This window comes from Priapulus caudatus, unplaced genomic scaffold (genome assembly GCF_000485595.1).
Source record: "Priapulus caudatus unplaced genomic scaffold, Priapulus_caudatus-5.0.1 Scaffold373, whole genome shotgun sequence".
Classification (NCBI taxonomy): Eukaryota; Metazoa; Priapulida; class Priapulimorpha; order Priapulimorphida; family Priapulidae; genus Priapulus; species Priapulus caudatus.
Genome location: NW_014577434.1, coordinates 280,304 through 299,014, shown reverse-complemented (window position 1 = coordinate 299,014; position 18,711 = coordinate 280,304). Strand labels below are relative to the sequence as shown.

The following is an 18,711-nucleotide window of genomic DNA, read 5'->3' as shown; positions in this document are numbered from 1 at the left end:
ATAGACACGTATCATTTAGAAATTTTAATCATTAGTTTGACAAATGCGTAACGAACGCATCAATCATGGCTATGCTCGGTTAACAGAACATCAATAATGCCTTGTACCACCACTGTATTTGAGTTCACATCACATTATTTACTGTTCAATGTTATGTTTGTATCTGTGTTGTTATGATTCACTGCACAGCTTGCATCTCGACTGTTCACACTCACCTGAATTCTAACGATCCTCGCTATGTAGAGAGCAACTGTCTTGTCTTCATCTTCGATAGGTGAGGGAACAAAGCTCTTTGCTGCTAATACCCAGTTTTCAACATCTTCCACTTGATGGCTTACTCTATCCACCACACATGCACGCTCATGTTCTTTTTCACTCTCATCCTAAAACGTATTACTTTCGTCAATAATTGTATACGTCACCGAGCAATACAATCATTCCAAAAGATTTTTATATCAATACTGTACAGCTAAAATGCTCCCCACTATAATTACAATCACCACGATTAAGATTACCTTCACAGCCTGCTCCTCAGATTGTTGGACATCTACCAATGCTATTTCTAGTCTATCTTGCTCTGACTGCAGTACTGTGTATGCAGCCTCTAGTCGGTGCAGCATCTCTGTTGCACTTGTGTCATACAGAACCACTCTACGATAGACGGTGATCATGCGCGTCACCTCCACAATCTGCTGAGTGACGATCACACGCATCTCCTGCATAGTAACAACAAAGTAATTAAATCTCGGGACCCACGAATTAATTAGATTTGCATGGTAAGAGCACAGTAATTAGAACTCGGAACCCGGAAGTCGACCAAAGATATACGGAAGTTTCTTGAAACTGAGAGAGATGCAGAAGCTTGGTATCTGCTAATGCTATGAGGTTTGTTGAGAATTCTTGAAGTCATTAAAAAATCTGCTAATGCTATAAATTGTACAGGTAGTGCACTGAATCTCCACCACCCTATGAACCAGTGCCATGTCCTTCATATTAAAATGAAACCGCTTTAGAATAATTTCCAAGACCAACCAGACTAATATCACCACAACGCAGTGTCCACACACAATATTGTAGTTGAAAATCCCTTGATAAACTTAAATTCCACCACTGTAGAGATATCCAGACCATAAAAGGTCCCATACTATCAATTGCCAGGATAATCAGTGGACTATTTGTACTTTGTTTATTCCGTACAATTAAAAGACAACTATGCAATTTAAGATATTACTTTATATTACGTAGTACAGTACGTTTAGTACATTAGCATTTCACAATAGGATTCCATGTGCAAGATGTGCTCACATGTATAATAGTCTAACAGAATTGAGCGCATTGTTTCTATAACTTCATGGCTTGTTGTGAAAGACGTATGTAGTGGTTAATGATGTGAAGCTCATCTGGGTTCGTGTTCTTAATAAATTTACGACCCATGCTCAGCTGTGCAGTAGGTATGCATATATATGCTCAATGGCTTTCCCTTTCTTCCACGGCTGGTTATTATGCCTTATCTGTGGCTGATATCTTACAGTTACGGTACAGCTTCAATCATGGCTGTTTTCGAATCTTTTAGCTCCTGAGTAGTTGCCGGTTTCAGAGACATAACTTGCAGACTGACAGGTTATAGCCCCTTGGTCGTAGTTTCAACTTTCAGTGTCATACCGTCATCAGTGCATGTAAATGTTATTTTGTCACGTACAGCCTGTTCGTAATACTGCTCTGGGAATTTGCATTCGTGAGCTCAGTTATCCGGCATGCACCTAACGATTGTCATGCTCTCTTTTGAATTGCAACCAGTATCTCCCCCTTCGCATTAACTGTGGATCTGTATTAGTGAAATACTTGTTAAATTTTACAATCACATATCATCATAGCTATGCCGAGATTCGCCTGGCCAAAACACGAAGTTTGTATATGAATTAGGCAGTGGATATTTAACCGTATACGGCAGAGTATCCACTTCCGCTATTTTACGATACACCACATTTGATTGCCTAGACTAGGTTTAGCTATCTAGAAAACTTTTAGGTTCAAATCCCATTTATTTCTACACATTTGTAGCCCGGTTTGATCATAGAAGCTATTTTCCGCGAATCACGTTTCCAATACGAAACATTTTGAACACATTCATAATATACTAACATTATATACACATACATAAATCGCTGTGGCTATATATGCCCGGCAGCCGGGCACGGTCTTCGATTTCCTAAATGCCCGGCAGTTCCTAACCCTAACCCTTGTTTACTTGAGATAACGCTGAAAATTAAAATCTGCCGGGCATTTAGGAAATCGAAGACCATGCCCGGCAGCCGTCAGATATATGCCGGCTGCCTGGGCATATAGCCACTCTGAACATAAATATACTAGTACTATTACTAGCCAATCCGAAGTACTGTACGTTAAAATAGCGGAAGTGGATACTCTGCCGTATACAGTTAAATATCCACTGCGTATAAATTATAATAATAATTAATAATATGTCTATGTCAATGCCTTGATCTGCTATGACGTAATGTAGCAGTAATCATACACAGAGAAACAGAAACAGAATGACTCAATGAGTAGGTACCAAGTTCTGATCACCAGAATTTGAAGTTGACCCGGTGACCTGTAGGATATATTAAACTTTCTCTTCCACTCCCAGAAATGGGCTGGATTTCCGCCGTAAATTGTAAGTGGCTCGAGTGGTTTTACAAAAACTTCCACCATTATTAATTTCTTTGTCTCACACTATGTTGGCTGCTATGCAAAACGTGACTCGTTTCTTTCGAACTTTTGCGTAGTATCGACGTGTGGATACGAAACGTGTTTTTACACTCACAGGCACTGTGACTGCATGATACTTCTAACACCATGTAGTGGTTATTGATGTAAAGATGCTTATACTCGTGAAAGATATTGATGGACGATACAAATGTGACACAAATAGTTCAGTCATCTTCATTCTTGCAAACTCCCATAATGCCCTGCGCCACACGCATACCGCATAGACGTTGATGATACCACAACGTACTTTAGCAAAATTGTGCGCATTATATATTATATACTATTATATTTATTATATATTATTATATATAATATATTACTTCTAGAACGTTATAGCTTGTTGTGAAAGACGAACAGTGCACATTATTTTAGCACAGATCTTATAACAATATATCAAGCCATATAACCAAAATTAATAATAACATAATAACATTAAGAATACATCGTAATGGAACGCGAAAGTTTGCTTTGATATTGACTCTGTGACTTACCTGAATATGGACTATGTGGGTCTGATATTGTGCTAGAGTTTGTTCATGTGGTTCAGCAAGCTCGATCATGAATCCTTCCAACTTGGTTATGCAGGTCTCTATATTAGCCATGTGGTGGTCAACTGTGCGCACGACTTGTTCCAGTTCTTTCCGCTCCTCTGGCAGAACCTGCAATGATGAAAAAGGAAACATTATTAGAGTTATCTGTACAGAACACTTATATTATATGACTCTTGTGAATGTTACATTTGACACTAATAAAGGGTAGTAACCTGAAAATAACCATCAGATCCATTAAATTACCATTAATCGACACTAAAGCAGTAAAGACCTATTATGTAGGATATCCCACACTTAATATCTATACACTTTTAGAAGAATTACAGGCAAACGAAACATACACACATAAACAGTATTTAAAAGATACTCTACAATGTATCGCTATACAGTATTAATACACATTGCTAACCACAGGGTTATGCATAAATACTATGCAAACAAACGTGCATTAGAGAATCAAAGAGAGTTAATAACACTATATCTCACAACTAACTATTCTCCACTCAGATTATACAGTCGTCAGGAGTATGTATGTGACCGTAATAAAAACACCGCAAACAATGACACCATATAAATCGCATTCATTACAGGTACTTGGCAGGTAAAAAAAACTTCGTAGATCACAATTTTTTTTTACAATTTGACACTTTCAATGGTCTACACAAAAGTTATAAAGTTCTACAGGTATGCACAGATATATCTACATATGCGTGCGCATTCACGAACTCATGCTTGCTCTCTCACTCTCACTCTCATTTTCCTTTCCTCTTTTTTCGCGTGCACTCTCTTTTTCTCGGTCAGTCGCACGTTACAATATGAAGAGGCTCCATAAATGACAGGAATATTCCTGACTCACATACATGTGTTAGTTTGAGGTTGCCATCATGCACCCATTAAATCCGCACCCCTCACCTATACATCGGTCCTTTCACTCTGTCCACTTTATCTCCTGCTCCAATAAGCATGTCGTTTTTGTGTTTCAACTGTTTACGTTAGCTGTGTTAATACTATTACGTGTGTTGTTGTATTTGTTTGTGGATGCATTGTGTAACTTTATGTACTTCATGTGTTCTCACTGTTTGAGCAAAGAATTGGAATGTACGAATTAAATGTCACTTATGGACTTTTTGAATACAAATTTATCTACCAAAGCATACCCAAATAATTGCGTGAAAGTCCAATAAAATAAAAATTTCGTAAATGACTAAAAACATTTGACAAAAATGAACTTCACACATTTCGGATGTTGGGTCGAGTTTAGTGCTTAGTGGTATATGTAAATGTCGGGTGAGCCACTTCATCATCCGATTTCTTCTCGGAGTCCGTATCGATGAGTACGTCCAGTTCCTCGACGACTGGGCGGACCAGCTGTGGCACGACCTTGTAGTACTCCATCACCTGCCACGAGTTAAAGTTGAGTTTTTTCGCCATGTGAATGCTCACGATCTTGTGGCCATACTGCTCGTGGATGGCCGCCTGCACATCCTCCTGCTCAGCATCGGAGTCCTCCTCGATGATCACCTCTATGTGCTGTATTAACGGACCTCTGATGCCGCCTATCGTCTGGTGCTCTTGAATGCTGAGATTGCGCCGAACGAGTTGATACGAACCATCATCGGAAACTGCTTTCACGAGAGATTTATGGACTCTCGCCCGTCTCTTATGTGGTGTTAGTGCTGACGATGATGACCGCGAGGTCACAAATTGACCAGCCTGCATCAAGCTGGTTGTCCTATGAGAGGAATACGTGGAAGTGGCAGATCTCTTGATGAAATGCGAGGCCGGTGTTGCCTTCAGATGCTCATCCCGTGATGCAGCCACAATATCACTTCCATGTCGTATATACTGCACTGTCGACTGGTCTGCCGGTTGCTGCTGATGTTGCTGTTGTTGAGACAAAGCCAGCTGATGGAGCTGCTTGTTAGCTTCATAAGCCGCTGCTCTAGCTCGAGAAATTCTCTCCCGTGTAATACGCTCCTGCGGGGTGTCGCTCATACTGTCACTTGTAATAACCCGCCGGCTACTCACTCCTGTTCTGCTGCTGTAGCGAGTACTTGCAGTACTGGCCTGAATCTGCGATGTTGACATAGTCTCTCGTTCCTGTTGTTCCTTATGCACATTGCTTTGTTGTCGACGAGCTAGGGAGAGCTGATGTTTTATGCTTAGCTGCTCCTCCTCACTTGATGAGTCGTCTCCGACTGCTTCTGTAGATCTAGACGTAGTATAAGCTTTTTGTTTGGCCAATCTGCTGAACAGATTCTCAGACATCTGTGATTCTGTTTGTAATTTGACTTCAGATCTTTCGGACTGTTGCCATTGCTGTGTGAACTTCTCTTGCTGTGCACGTAGTCGGCTTCTTTCCTGTCTTCTAAACGCCGCCGTATTGCACGAATATTCCATTTCTTCTGAAGATTCATCCTCAATAAGAACTTCAACACTGTGTATTCCCGGTCCCTCAGCGTGCTCATACTCTGTAGACATCTGCTCAACACTGACACGTTGCTCACGTTTGCTTTCTATTGATGCAAGCTCCTCAACCGCCATAACCTGTTGCTTTGTTCGTAAACTGAGGACCTGTTCAGACTTTTCAGTCAAATAAAGGTTCAATGATTGATCCGTTTCTTGTCTGGAAGTAGGTGCAATTTCTACCGACGAATCCTGACAAGAGATCTCAAATATCGTTTCGTTACTAGTATCATCGGACTCTAAAGCAACATCCAGGCATATAGGATGATCAGTGGCTGATTCGGTAGATTCGAATGGCTGTGTAACATCAGCAGATCGTTTTTCTTTCTTTCCCTTCTTCTCCATTGGAGCTGATACTTTGAAAAGTAAATGTTTTGGTAAATCCTCATTGTCTGCCATTATATTTAAAGTTTCCACAGCACCTTCCCCCACTTCACTAGACAGTATAACAGCCTCCATAGCCGGCTCCTCAGGCATTGATTTGGCTTCTTCTTTTGGAATTAATTGGGATACCTCAAATGTTTCCTTATGAATATCACCTTGATCAAAAGGAACATCCAAACAAACTGAGGGAGGAGTGCCCGAATCAACAGATCCTTCGGAGTGTGTAACTAGAGCAGGTTCCTTTACTCTCTTCTTCTTCTTCGTCTTCTTCTTTGTTGCAAGTGATGCTTCAAAAACTGCATGTTTAGGTAGATCCTCACGGTCTGCCATTATATGTAATGTTGCGATAGTAACCTCCATCACTTGATCAGACGGTGTTATATCCTGAGTAGTCGATTCGGCCACTGGTGTATCTTCTTCTTTTATAACATGTTGAGATGCCTCAAACACTATTTCTTTACGGGTACTAGCAGTCTCTAACAGTGCATCTAGGCAAACCGCACTCAAAGCAGTAGCCAAATCGGTAGTTTCCAGAGACTTGGCAACAGGTTTCTGTTTCTTTTTCTTTTTCTTCTTCTCTGCTGGATGAGGCACTGCGAAAACAACATCTCTGGTTACATCTTCAAAGTTTGCTGGTATATTTAAAAATGTGATTATTTCCTCTTGCTCTTGGACAGGCGTTGCCACGTCGATAGTGCGCTCTGTAGTGGTTGATGTCGGCATTTCTGGTACTTCCAGCTGAGGTACCTCATATAGTATCTCTTTGGAAGTATCACCTGATTCTAATGAAACATCTAAGGAAACAGACAGATATATCGATGTAACAGCTTGGACATCTGATGACATCGGCATACTTCTTTTCGTTTCCTTCCTTTTCTTTTTCTTTTTAACCTTATACGTAGTTTCTTCACCCATCCCCTCATTCTGTACGGGTATAGTCAAAACCACTGGAGAAATGCTGCGAGTTGCCATATCCCTACTATCATTTGCAAACTCCATTTCAGACAATATTAGGGAATCTTCACTCTTATTTTGCAAAGCATCAGCCAAAACGGTACTATCATCCAAGACTTTCTCATCTGCAGCCACTTTTAATAATTTGCCATCTGTCTCTACGACGGTGATGAGAGAAGGTTCAAGAACCAATTCTTTACTCTCTGCTACCCGTTCAAGTTGAGAATCATGCTCATCAGCTGAGACATGAGTTTGAATGTCCATTTCACGTGATACATCTCTATCGATGTCAAGTGCAAGATTTTCTAGCACATCATCACTTTCTATTACCATTGCATCGTCTATATCAGTCAAATCATCGACAATGCTATCATCAGCTTGGAGTTCATCAATGGCTGATGAAACAGTGCGATCCAAACATATGGAGTGATCCTCTACAGAAAGCTCTTCCAGGATAACTTCAGCAGCTTCCTCGCCCTTCCTAACAGCTTCCTCCAACAAAGCCAATTCTTCAAGAACGCGTTCCAACTTTGAATAGCCTACTTGTTCGGTAATCGGTTCTTCTGTAGCACCTGCAAGAGATAAGCATTCCTCCACAGGTTGTACCTTTCTAGCCAAGTTAACATCAGATGCTTGTACATGCTGCTCTCCAACTTGTGATTCCTCAACTTCTACATCAAGTGTCGTAACCTCCTGTGAATGCTCTGGTTTCATCAAGTCCTGAGATACCTCTTCTAGATGAGACACTACTGAAGGCATAGCACCGTTTGCTTTGACTTGTGCTTCGGCAGTGGTGATAAATGGAGGCTGTGCTGTTCCAACCTCTTCTACAGATATCGTCTGCTCTGATATTACGGTCAGGAGAGTTGTTGCCAAGTCAGTAGGCTCTTCTGGTTTTCTGTCTCTATCTGCTGTTAGTTGCTCAGTAACCTGATCTGGTCTCTCTTCTTCCTCAGAGGTTGGTAACTCAGTAGCACTGTCGGGTCTCACCTCTTCCACAATATCTGCCAACTCAACTGACATCTCTGGTTTCGCAACTTCTATATCAGCAGTTAAGACCTCTACCTGCTCTTCTCGTCTTACTTCTATGTCAGCCATTACCAATTGTGCAGGCTCCGATGGTTTCTCCACATCTCCTTCATGTTGCTCAGTAGATTGATCTAGTTCCTGCACTTCTGCTGCAGCCATTGGAACTTCAAAAGGCTCGTCTGGTTTCCTTATTTCTATCTCAGCTGTTGGCACTGCGGCAGGCTCTTGTGATTTCTTTGCTTCTATCTCAGCTGTTGGCACTTCGGCAAGCTCTTCTGATTTCTTTACTTCTATCTCACCTGTTGGCACTGATGCAAGCTCTTCTGGTTTCTCAATTTCTACCTCAGCTGTTGGCAGCTCAACCGGCTTTTCTGACCTCTCTTCTTCAGTAGCCGGCAACTCAGCTGGCTCCTCTGGTTTCTCAAGTTCTACCTCAGCTGTTGGCAGCTCAACCAGCTCTTCCGGCCTCTCTTCTTCAGTAGCCGGCAACTCAGCTGGCTCAACTGGTTTCTCAATTTCTACCTCAGCTGTTGGCAGCTCAGCCAGCTCTTCTGGCCTCTCCTCTTCTTCAGTAGCTGGAAACTCAGTTGGCTCCTCTGGTTTCTCAATATCTACCTCAGCTGTTGGCAGCTCAACCAGCTCCTCTGGCCTCTCCTCTTCTTCAGTAGCTGGCAACTCAGCTGGCTCTTCTAGTTTATCAATTTCTACCTCAGCTGTTGGCATCTCAACCAGCTCTCCTGGCCTCTCCTCTTCTTCGGTAGCTGGCAACTCAGCTGGCTCCTCTGGTTTATCAATTTCTACCTCAGCTGTAGAGATCTCAGTAGGTTCTGATGGTTTCTCAACTTCAACCTCGGCGATGAGTACTTCACTAGGCGGTTTCTACTTCACTAGGCTGTTCTGGTTTCTCAAACTGTACCTCAGCTGTAGAGATCTCAGTAGGTTCTGATGGTTTCTCAACTTCAACCTCGGCGATGAGTACTTCACTAGGCTGCTCTGATTTCTCAAACTGTATCTCAGCTGTAGAGATCTCAGAAGGTTCTGAGGGTTTCTTCATTTCAACCTCGGCGGTTGCTACTTCACTAGGCTGTTCTGGTTTCTCAAACTGTATCTCAGCTGTAGAGATCTCTGTAGGTTCTAGTGGTTTCTCAGGAATGACGACTGTCTTCAGAGATTCTGTAGCAGTAAGAACTGTCTCTACTGCTCTATATGCCTGATCATCATCCAAGCCCCAATCATCATAAATATCAGGTATACCCTCATCAGCACATGTAGCTATAGGCAGCTCAAATTCTATTGCAGCTGGCGTGATTTCTGAAACGTCAAGACCTTCTCTCAAAGCCATTGGCACGTCTGTAGACTCCTCTAGGTTCAATTCCAACTGAGCTCTTAGCAGCCCAGTAGGCTCATCTGATCTCAGCTCTTCCTCAGCGGCTGGCAACTCAGCTGGCTCCTCTGGTTTCTCAAGTGCTACCTCAGCTGTTGGCAGCTTAATCAGCTCTTCTGGCCTCTCCTCTTCTCCGGTAGCTGGCAACTCAGCTGGCTCCACTGGTTTCTCAATTTCCACCTCAGCTGTTGGTAGCTCAACCAGCTCTTCTGGCCTCTCCTCTTCTTCTGTAGCTGGCAACTCAGCTGGCTCCACTGGTTTCTCAATTTCTACCGCAGCTGTTGGTAGCTCAACCAGCTCTTCTGGCCTATCCTCTTCTTCAGTAGCTGGCAACTCAGCTGGCTCAATTGGTTTCTCAATTTCCACCTCAGCTGTTGGCAGATCAGCCAGCTCTTCTGGCCTCCCCTCTTCTTCGGTAGCTGGCAACTCAGCTGGCTCCTCTGGTTTCTCAATTTCTACCTCAGCTGTTCGCAGTTCAATCAGCTTTTCTGGCCTCTCCTCTTCGTCGGTAGCTGGCAACTCAGCTGGCTCCTCTGGTTTCTCAAGTTCTACCTCAGCTGTTGGCAGCTTAATCAGCTCTTCTGGCCTCTCCTCTTCTTCGGTAGCTGGCAACTCAGCTGGCTCCACTGGTTTCTCAATTTCTACCTCAGCTGTTGGTAGCTCAACCAGGCTTCTTCCGTTTTTCAGCTATCTCAGCTGTTGGCAGGTCAACCAGTTCTTTTGGCATCTCCTCTTCTTCAGTAGCTGGCAAATCAGTTGGCTCCTCTGGTTTCTCAATTTGTACCTCCGCTGTAGAGATATCATAAGGTTCTGATGGTTTCTCAACTTCAACCTCAGCGACGAGTACTTCACTAGGCTGTTCTGATTTCTCAAACTCGTCTTCAGCTGTAGAGATGTCAGAAGGTTCTGAGGGTTTCTCCATTTCAGCCTCGGCAGTTGCTACTTGACTAGGCTGTTCTTTTTTCTTAACCTCGTCTTCAGCTGTAGAGATCGCAGCTTCATGGGAAACCATATCGCTAACAACAATTGATACTTCCCCTGCCATGCTGTCTTCTTCGTCAAGATGCTTCTTTCTTCTTCCACGAGGCTTACGTTTTCGCTTACGTTTTCTTTTCCCTGGCTCGTGGCCATTTTCAGCGTGGTCAACTTCTTCCTCAGTTGTTACTTGTTCAATATCGTCTGGCACATCTAACAAGGCAGCAGGCTCTTCCGATTCTTCAGGAATAAATTCAGCTGTTTCCGCCGCTGTCTGTTCATCCAATTTCTCTGGTATCTCACACGCTACCTCAGCTGTGGAGATATCAGTAGGTTCTTCCGGTTTTTCAATTTCAATCTCAGCAGATTCTACATCACTAGGCTGTTGTGGTTTCTCAAATTCTACCTCAGCTGTAGAGATCTCAGTAGGTTCTGCCAGTTTGTCAATTTCAACTTCAGCAGTTTCTACTTCACTTGGATGTTCCGGTATCTCAACCTCTACCTCAGCCATAGAGATCTCAGTAGGTTGTACTGGTTTCTCAATTTCAATCTCAGCAGCTTTTACCTCACTCGGCTGGCCTGGTATCTCAAACTCTACCTCGGCTATAGATATCTCAGTTGGCTCATGTGCTTTCTCATGCATTGATTCAGCAATGATCACCTCTTGAGTTTCCTGTACTTCATCTGATGGTCCAATATCAGTAATGTCGCGTGTTTTATCAACTTCATGGGAAGCCATATCGCTAACAACAAGTGAGACTTCCCCTGCCATGCCATCATCTTCGTCAGGATGCTTCTTTTGTCTTCTGCCGCGAGGCTTACGTTTTCGCTTCCGCTTTCTTTTCCCTGGCTCATGGCCATTTTCAGCGTGGTCAACTTCTTCCTCAGTTGTCACTTCTTCCATATCGCCTGGCACATCTAACAAGGCAGCAGGTTCTTCCAATTCTTCATGAATAAATTCAGCTGTTTCAGCCGCTGTCTGTTCATCTAATTTCTCTGGTTTCTCAAACTCTACCTCAGCTGTGGAGATCTCAGTAGATTCCTCCGGTTCTTCAATTAGACCCTCAGCAGTTTCTACTTCAGTAGGCTGTTCTGGTATCTCAACCTCTAGCTCAGCTGTAGAGATTTCAGTAGGTTCTGCTGGTTTCTCAATTCCAACCACAGCAATTGCTACTTCACTAGGCTGCCCTGGTATCTCAAACACAACCTCAACTGTAGAGATCTCGGTAGATTCTGCTGGTTTCTCAATTTCAATATCAGCAGTTGCTACTTCACTAGGCTGTTGTGGTTTCTCAAACTCTACCTTAACCGTAGAGAATTCAGTAGGTGCTGGTGGTTTCTCAAATTCAACCTCAACAGATTCTACTTCACTAGGCTGCTCTTTTTTCTCGATTTCTACCTCAGCTGTGGAGATCTCAGTAGGTTCTTCTGATTTTCCAATTGAAGCCTCAGCAGTTGCTTCTGGACTAGGCTGCGCCTGCTCTTCAAACTCTAGCTCAGCGGTAGAGATCTCAGTAGGTTCTGCTGGGTTCTCAAACTCTAGCTCAGCTGTAGATATCTCAGTAGGTTCTTCCGGTTTTTGAATTAGAGCCTCAGCAGTTTCCACTTCACTAGGCTGTTCTGGTTTCTCTAGGTTTTCCTCTGCTGTAGAAATCTCAGTAGGTTCTTCCGGTTTTTCAATTATAGACTCAGCAGTTATTTCTTGACTAGGCTGCTCGGGTTCCTCAAACTCTACCTCAGCCGTAGAGATCTCTGTAAGTTCTGCTGGTTTCTCAAACTCATCCTCAACAGCTTCTACTTCACTAGGCTGCTCTTGCTCCTCAAAATCTACCTCAGCCGTAGAGATATCAGTAGGTTCTGCTGGTTTCCCAAACTCTACCTCAGCTGTAGAGATCACAGTAGGTTCTGCCGGTTTTTCAAACACTACCTCAACCGTAGAGATCTCTGTAGGTTCTGCTGTTTTCTCAAACTCACCCGCAACAGCTTCTACCTCACTAGGCTGCTCTTGCTCCTCAAACTCTACCTCAACCGTAGAGGTATCAGTAAGTTCTGTTGGTTTCTCAAACACTACCTCATCTGCAGAGATCTCTGTAGGTTCTGCTGGTTTCTCAATTTCAACATCAGCTATTTGTACTTCACTAAGCTGTTCTGCTTTCTCAAATTGTACCTCAGCCGCAGACAACCCTGTAGGTTCTGAGGGCTTCTCCATTTCAACCTCGGCAGTTGTAACCTCAATAGGCTGTTCTGATGTCTCAAACTGTACCTCGGCCATAGCGAATTCTGTAAGTTCTAATGGTTTCTCAGGAATGACGACTGTCTTCAGAGATTCTGTAGCAACAAGAACTATCTCGACTGTTCTATATGCCTGATCATCATCCAAGCCCCAATCATCATAAATATCAGGTATACCCTCATCAGCACATGTAGCTATAGGCAGCTCAAATTCTATTGCAGCTGGCGTGATTTCTGAAACTTCAAGACCTTCACTCAAAGCCATTGGCAGGCCTGTAGACACTTCTAGGTTCAATTCCAACTGAGCTCTTAGCAGCCCAGTAGGCTCATCTGATCTCAGCTCTTCCTCAGCGGCTGGCAACTCAGCTGGCTCCTCTGGTTTCTCAATTTCTACCTCAGCTGTTGGCAGCTCAACCAGCTCTTCTGGCCTCTCTTCTTCAGTAGCTGGCAACTCAGTTGGCTCCTCTGGTTTCTCAATTTCTACCTCAGCTGTTGGCAGCTCAACCAGCTCTTCTGGCCTCTCCTCTTCTTCAGTAGCTGGCAACTCAGTTGGCTCATCTGGTTTCTCAATTTCTACCTCAGCTGTTGGCAGCTGAACCAGCTCTTCTGGCCTCTCCTCTTCTTCAGTAGCTGGCAACTCAGTTGGCTCCTCTGGTTTCTCAATTTCTACCTCAGCTGTTGGCAGCTCAACCAGCTCTTCTGGCCTCTCTTCTTCTTCAGTAGCTGGCAACTGAGCTGGCTCCTCTGGCTTCTCAATTTCTACCTCAGCTGTTGGCAGCTCAGCCAGCTCTACTGGCCTCTCCTCTTCTTCAGTAGCTGGCAACTCAGCGGGCTCCTCTGGTTTCATAAATTCTACCTCAGCTGTTGGCAGTTCAACCAGCCTTTCTGGCCTCTCTTCTTCAGTAGCCGGCAACTCAGCTGGCTCCCCTGGTTTCTCAATTTTTACCTCAGCTGTTGGCAGCTCAACCAGCTCTCCTGGGCTCGCCTCTTCTTCAGTAGATGACAACTCAGCTTGCTCTTCTGGTTTCTCAAATTCTACCTTAGCTGTTGGCAGCTCAACCAGCTCTTCCGGCCTCTCTTCTTCAGTAGCCGACAACTCAGTTGGCTCCTCTGGTTTCTCAATTTCTACCTCAGCTGTTGGCAGTTCAACCAGCTCTTCTGGCCTCTCCTGTTCTTCAGTAGCTGGTAACTCAGCTGGCTCGTCTGGTTTATCAATTTCTACCTCAGCTGTTGGCAGCCCAACCAGCTCTTCTGGTCTCACCTCTTCCTCAGTGGCTGTAAGCTTAGCAGCCTGCTCTGACTGTTCTGGTTTCGTTGTGTCTACTTCATCTATATCAATTTTAGTAGGTTCCTCAGCTGACTGAACTACTACCTCAGGCGTTGACAGCTTAGTAGATCTTTCGGGCATCATTTCACTCTGTGATATTGCCAACCCCGTTGGCTCTTCATCTGTTACAATTTTCGTTGTAACATGGTATTCAACAATATCCGGAAGATCCTTAGCTATTTGTTGTAGATCCTTCCAATTGTCATTGTTTGCCTCGATATTAACCTCAGCGAGAATTAGTAATTCTTCTTCAAAGATAACATTTGAATCCAGTGGCAAATCGGTACTTTCATTTTCTACATGATATCCAGTTTGACTATCATCACTAAATATGACATTCTCCCCATTAGGAGACAAAGGAACTTCAAGTTCGGCAACTATTTCAACTTCTTCAAAAATCGTGGATTCATTAAAATCTGTGTTGTCTTTAGCGTCAGGAATGTCTATCAGGTCTGGATGAGGCACACCATTATCTTTCCAATCAACCCATTCGTCTATATGTTGATTATCAATAAGTATGTCTGCAGGGCTACGTAACACAGATACATTGCTTGTGGTGGTCATGACCAGGTCAGGCTCCCCCATGTTTTCCGTTGTAATTTCAGCTGTGGTCGCCTCTAGAAACTCTTCTGGTGTGTCAATTCGTGTAGAAATTGCGGTTGTTACACTAGATAATTCAGTGACTGCTTTGATTAGAGGGATTTCTCCCAATTCTGACAATTCTGGCTCAATGGTATCGGATTTCTGTTGAAGTATATCTTTGGTTGTCACCAATTTCACTTCAACTGTCGTTTCATACGTGGATGCAACGTCTTCTATGTCCTTTTCCACTAAATCCGGATGAGGAATTCCATTCAATTTCCAGTCATCCCAGCTTTCTTCATGCTGTTCAATAACTATTTCAGCTAGGGTGCTCAATCTTTCAGCACTGTGTAAATCATCTCTTTGTGTATCAGGATTATCGCCTGCTTCCTGTTGATCAGTACTGGTTACCACCACATTGGTAGACGGAATATCATCTTCATCTTTAGTAAGCTCCTCAAGTATATCAATGACAACTACATCCTCCTCATTATGTATGTTCTCAACAAGAGATGGAATATGCGTATCATATGGCTCTAGACTTTTGTCGATGTCCCGAACTTCCGTGGGTTTTACTGTTTCATCGAGCCACACTATTGAGGAATGTCCGTGTACACTTATTTCAGGTAATTCCATCATGGTTTGATCCTCATGATCATTATCATGTTTAATTCCATCCTCACCTCTTACGCACTCATTCTGTAAATCAATAACAATCGTATCTTCTTTGCCTATATCCCCCTCAGGAACAGATGGTATGTAAACGGGCACACCACTTTCGTCTTTTTCACTTCCCTGTTGTATACCTGTTTCATTCAAACTTTGTTCTGAAAAACAGACTTTGGTCATCATTGTTGGTAAATCTGCCAGCATATGTTCTTCACCAACATCTACAGATTGAACTTCATTCTCACCCCTGAAAAACTCTTCAATCACGTCAATGACAACGACATCATTATCCCGAATCTCTTCACCAACAAAGGGCATGTCCGCATGATAACCGAGGCCTGCAATGTCATCAACTGTTTTTTGTTCTTCGTGTTGTGATTCGTCCCGAACTTCTGCTGAAACACCTTCCTGAACAGATAATTCTGGTGAATCAACAACTATTTTCTCATCATCGTGTGGTGTCTGTGCATTCATTGACAAGCACACTGCCTCTTGAACAGCATCTCCTTTCTCTTTATTATGACAAATAGTGTCTAATTCTGAGCATACAGTCATCATGTCATCAACACGATCAGCACTATCGGATAACTCGGTACTATCTCTGATATTAATTTGTTCTTCAGCCGCACAGCTATCAGATATGATTTGAGGCGCACTCTGCTCAGGCAACATTCCTGAAGATTCTGCCCTCAATCTCTTTTTCCGTCTTGGTTTCGGTGTAGGAGGGGAACCAGGTTCTGGACGTACATCGCCCTGTTCGGGTTGAATTGTAGAGGTACCAAGCACTGCTGCTGCGTATTTGATAGTATCACCAGACTCGATGTCTTTTTCAAGTGTGAAAGAGGTAAGCTGTTCCAGAGGCAGTGCCTGTCAGAAGAGAAAAGAGTACGAAAGCGATGAAGGACAGACGGCAGATATATCCCTAACTCGACTGCTACTCCAAATAAGATGCTGATATTTACCAACAAATAAAATTCGGAAATGGTATTGCGTTACAATTAAATTCCTCACTTGTGAGCAGAAGTTGAAGTAGTGCTTACCATAATGGTTCTGACTTGCTGTAGAAAAGAGGAAACCGATCACTCGAAGCTTCACAGACTTCATGCACAAGCGCAATGGTTCAGTCCTGTTGGATCATGCCATGTTAGTTACCTCACAAGGGAGATAATTAGTAGCAAGTGCCAGGCGGCATCCATGATTATGATAATAGGGAAGGAGTGTATAACCAGTCTTCACAGATCAGATAAGCCATGCATCACGCTGTGTTGCGTTACTTTCGTAGTCATCCAGGTGTGATATGCAAGTTAGCAATGCATTTTCAGATGTGCCTCCTCCAATTCGAATATTTGTTATACAAACTTGGCGCGTGTGCTAGATCATTAGGTTTTCCAAGGCGCTCTGACGATCTAATTAAAATCCCTAGTTGGATAGTATCCAACGATGTCGACAGAGTAATTCATTGAGAAGAGAAAAGGCTTCTTCGAGACCAAAATCATCTCCAAGATATTTTGTATGCCCCATATACACATGTGCATAGACTGGGGAATATGTTATGTATATATACATTTGCTGTTTATCTAGTGTTACGTTGTTTTCGTCATTTGTCGATCGTCTATGTGTCATGTAAATTATTCACGTAGAAAATATTCTTGCACAATTATATCTCTGAATGTAGGTAAACAATCTCAATTCAAACAATGCATACAAACACGTCAACAGACAAGACAAACGCAAATATATCATTCAGTATGATGCAGCAAGTAGGGTTAGCAAAGGCCAGCAATATTATACAATTTAGAACAGTTTGGAAGAGTTGAACCCTCCTCTACACCATTCTAAAGCACTCATCCTAGCCATTCACTGTGAGAGGACGCACAATACTGGAGAATTGTTTCCACATGCATCACAGTAGCGTGATACAGCATTTCCTACATGACTCTTGAATATTGTACGACTGTTCATGTCTCACGTCATGATACATGTCAGATCGTGATGCCACGGCAATGTTCTCAATTGGCAATATGCAAGCAATGCAGCAACCAAGCAGTAACATTCTGCTTAAACAGGTGATATTAAAATTCAAGTGTTATTGTCACAATCCATATGAAACAGATTTGTCTAATGAGTGTCATGAAAATACCAGCAGCGATTGTGATTATAATGACAAACATGATATGGGTAAGTAACAACGTACAGAACATGAGAAGAATTAATATCACCTGATATTTACTAGCAAATTCATTACATCACCACAGCCAAAATGCATATGCCGTCTACATAGCACATCACAGTGCCTTCATATAGCGCAGCAAACTGTGGATACATTTCAACTGACGTATCGATGCAATGAAAAAAGAAAACAAAGGGAATGTGGAAGCATTGCGAAAAAAATCTGCCATGTTAGTTCTTAAATAAACAGCAAACCCGTACACGTAATACCACAATAACGTAGTACTCACCTCAATGTCTTTTGATACTCCTTCGTGTTCCGTTATTGTCTGCGGTTTGTCATCTTGTAATTCCTTGGCGATCTCCTGATAACACCAAAATAATAATTAAAGTAATTTACTTTACAAAACAATTACAGTATATTCCCAGACACGCACGCATAGCAGTATGCACACACTTCGCTACATATGCCCGCACACACACACACACACACACACACACACACACACACACACACACACACACACACACACACACACACACTACTACGTACGTACGTTAAGTTTAACGTAACGAACGTACGACGTACGTACGACGTACGTACANGCTGTAGAGATCTCAGAAGGTTCTGAGGGTTTCTGCATTTGAACCTCGGCGGTTGCTACTTCACTAGGCTGCTCTTGCTCCTCAAACTCTACCTCAGCTGTAGAGATCTCAGAAGGTTCTGAGGGTTTCTCGATTTCAACCTCTGCGGTTGCTACTGCACTAGGCTGTTCTGGTTTCTCAAACTGTACCTCAGCTGTAGAGATCTCAGTAGGTTCTGATGGTTTCTCCTTTTCTACCTCAGCTGTTGGCAGTTCAACCGGCTCTTCCGGCCTCTCTTCTTCAGTAGCCGGCAACTCCGCTGGCTCCTCTGGTTTCTCAAGTTCTACCTCAGCTGTTGGCAGCTCAACCAGCTCTTCTGGCCTCTCCTCTTCTTCGGTAGCTGGCAACTCAGCTAGCTCCTCTGTTTTCTCAATTTCTACCTCAGCTGTTGGCAGCTCAACCAGCTCTTCTGGCTTCTCCTCTTCTTCAGTAGCTGGCAACTCAGCTGGCTCCTCCGGTCTATCAATTTCTACCTCAGCTGTAGAGATCTCAGTAGGTTCTGATGGTTTCTCAACTTCAACCTCGGCGATGAGTACTTCAGAAGGTTCTGACGGTTTCTCGATTTCAACCTCTGT

The 18,711-nt window shown here is 43.2% G+C and overlaps 2 protein-coding genes across 2 annotated transcripts in view; both read right to left on the bottom strand.

Moving 5' to 3' along the window:
* The window catches only part of LOC106809658, a gene marked incomplete at its 3' end in the record, with an annotated part of 8,037 nt that extends 3,585 nt beyond the window's left edge, over window positions 1-4,452 (bottom strand). Inside the window, 4 exon segments of the mRNA XM_014812823.1 lie at window positions 216-383; window positions 516-716; window positions 3,261-3,428; window positions 4,233-4,452. Coding sequence (XP_014668309.1) covers window positions 216-383; window positions 516-716; window positions 3,261-3,371 — 480 coding nt within the window.
* LOC106809657 (titin-like) overlaps window positions 4,438-18,711 on the bottom strand; it is a 75,458-nt gene continuing 61,184 nt past the window's right edge. Inside the window, exons 34-37 of the mRNA XM_014812821.1 lie at window positions 11,743-12,030; window positions 10,345-11,550; window positions 9,070-9,284; window positions 4,438-8,495 (exon numbers count right to left, since the gene is read on the bottom strand). Of these exons, the coding sequence (XP_014668307.1) occupies window positions 4,578-8,495; window positions 9,070-9,284; window positions 10,345-11,550; window positions 11,743-12,030 (5,627 nt within the window). The 3' untranslated portion in view covers window positions 4,438-4,577. The remainder of the gene's footprint in view (window positions 8,496-9,069; window positions 9,285-10,344; window positions 11,551-11,742; window positions 12,031-18,711) is intronic.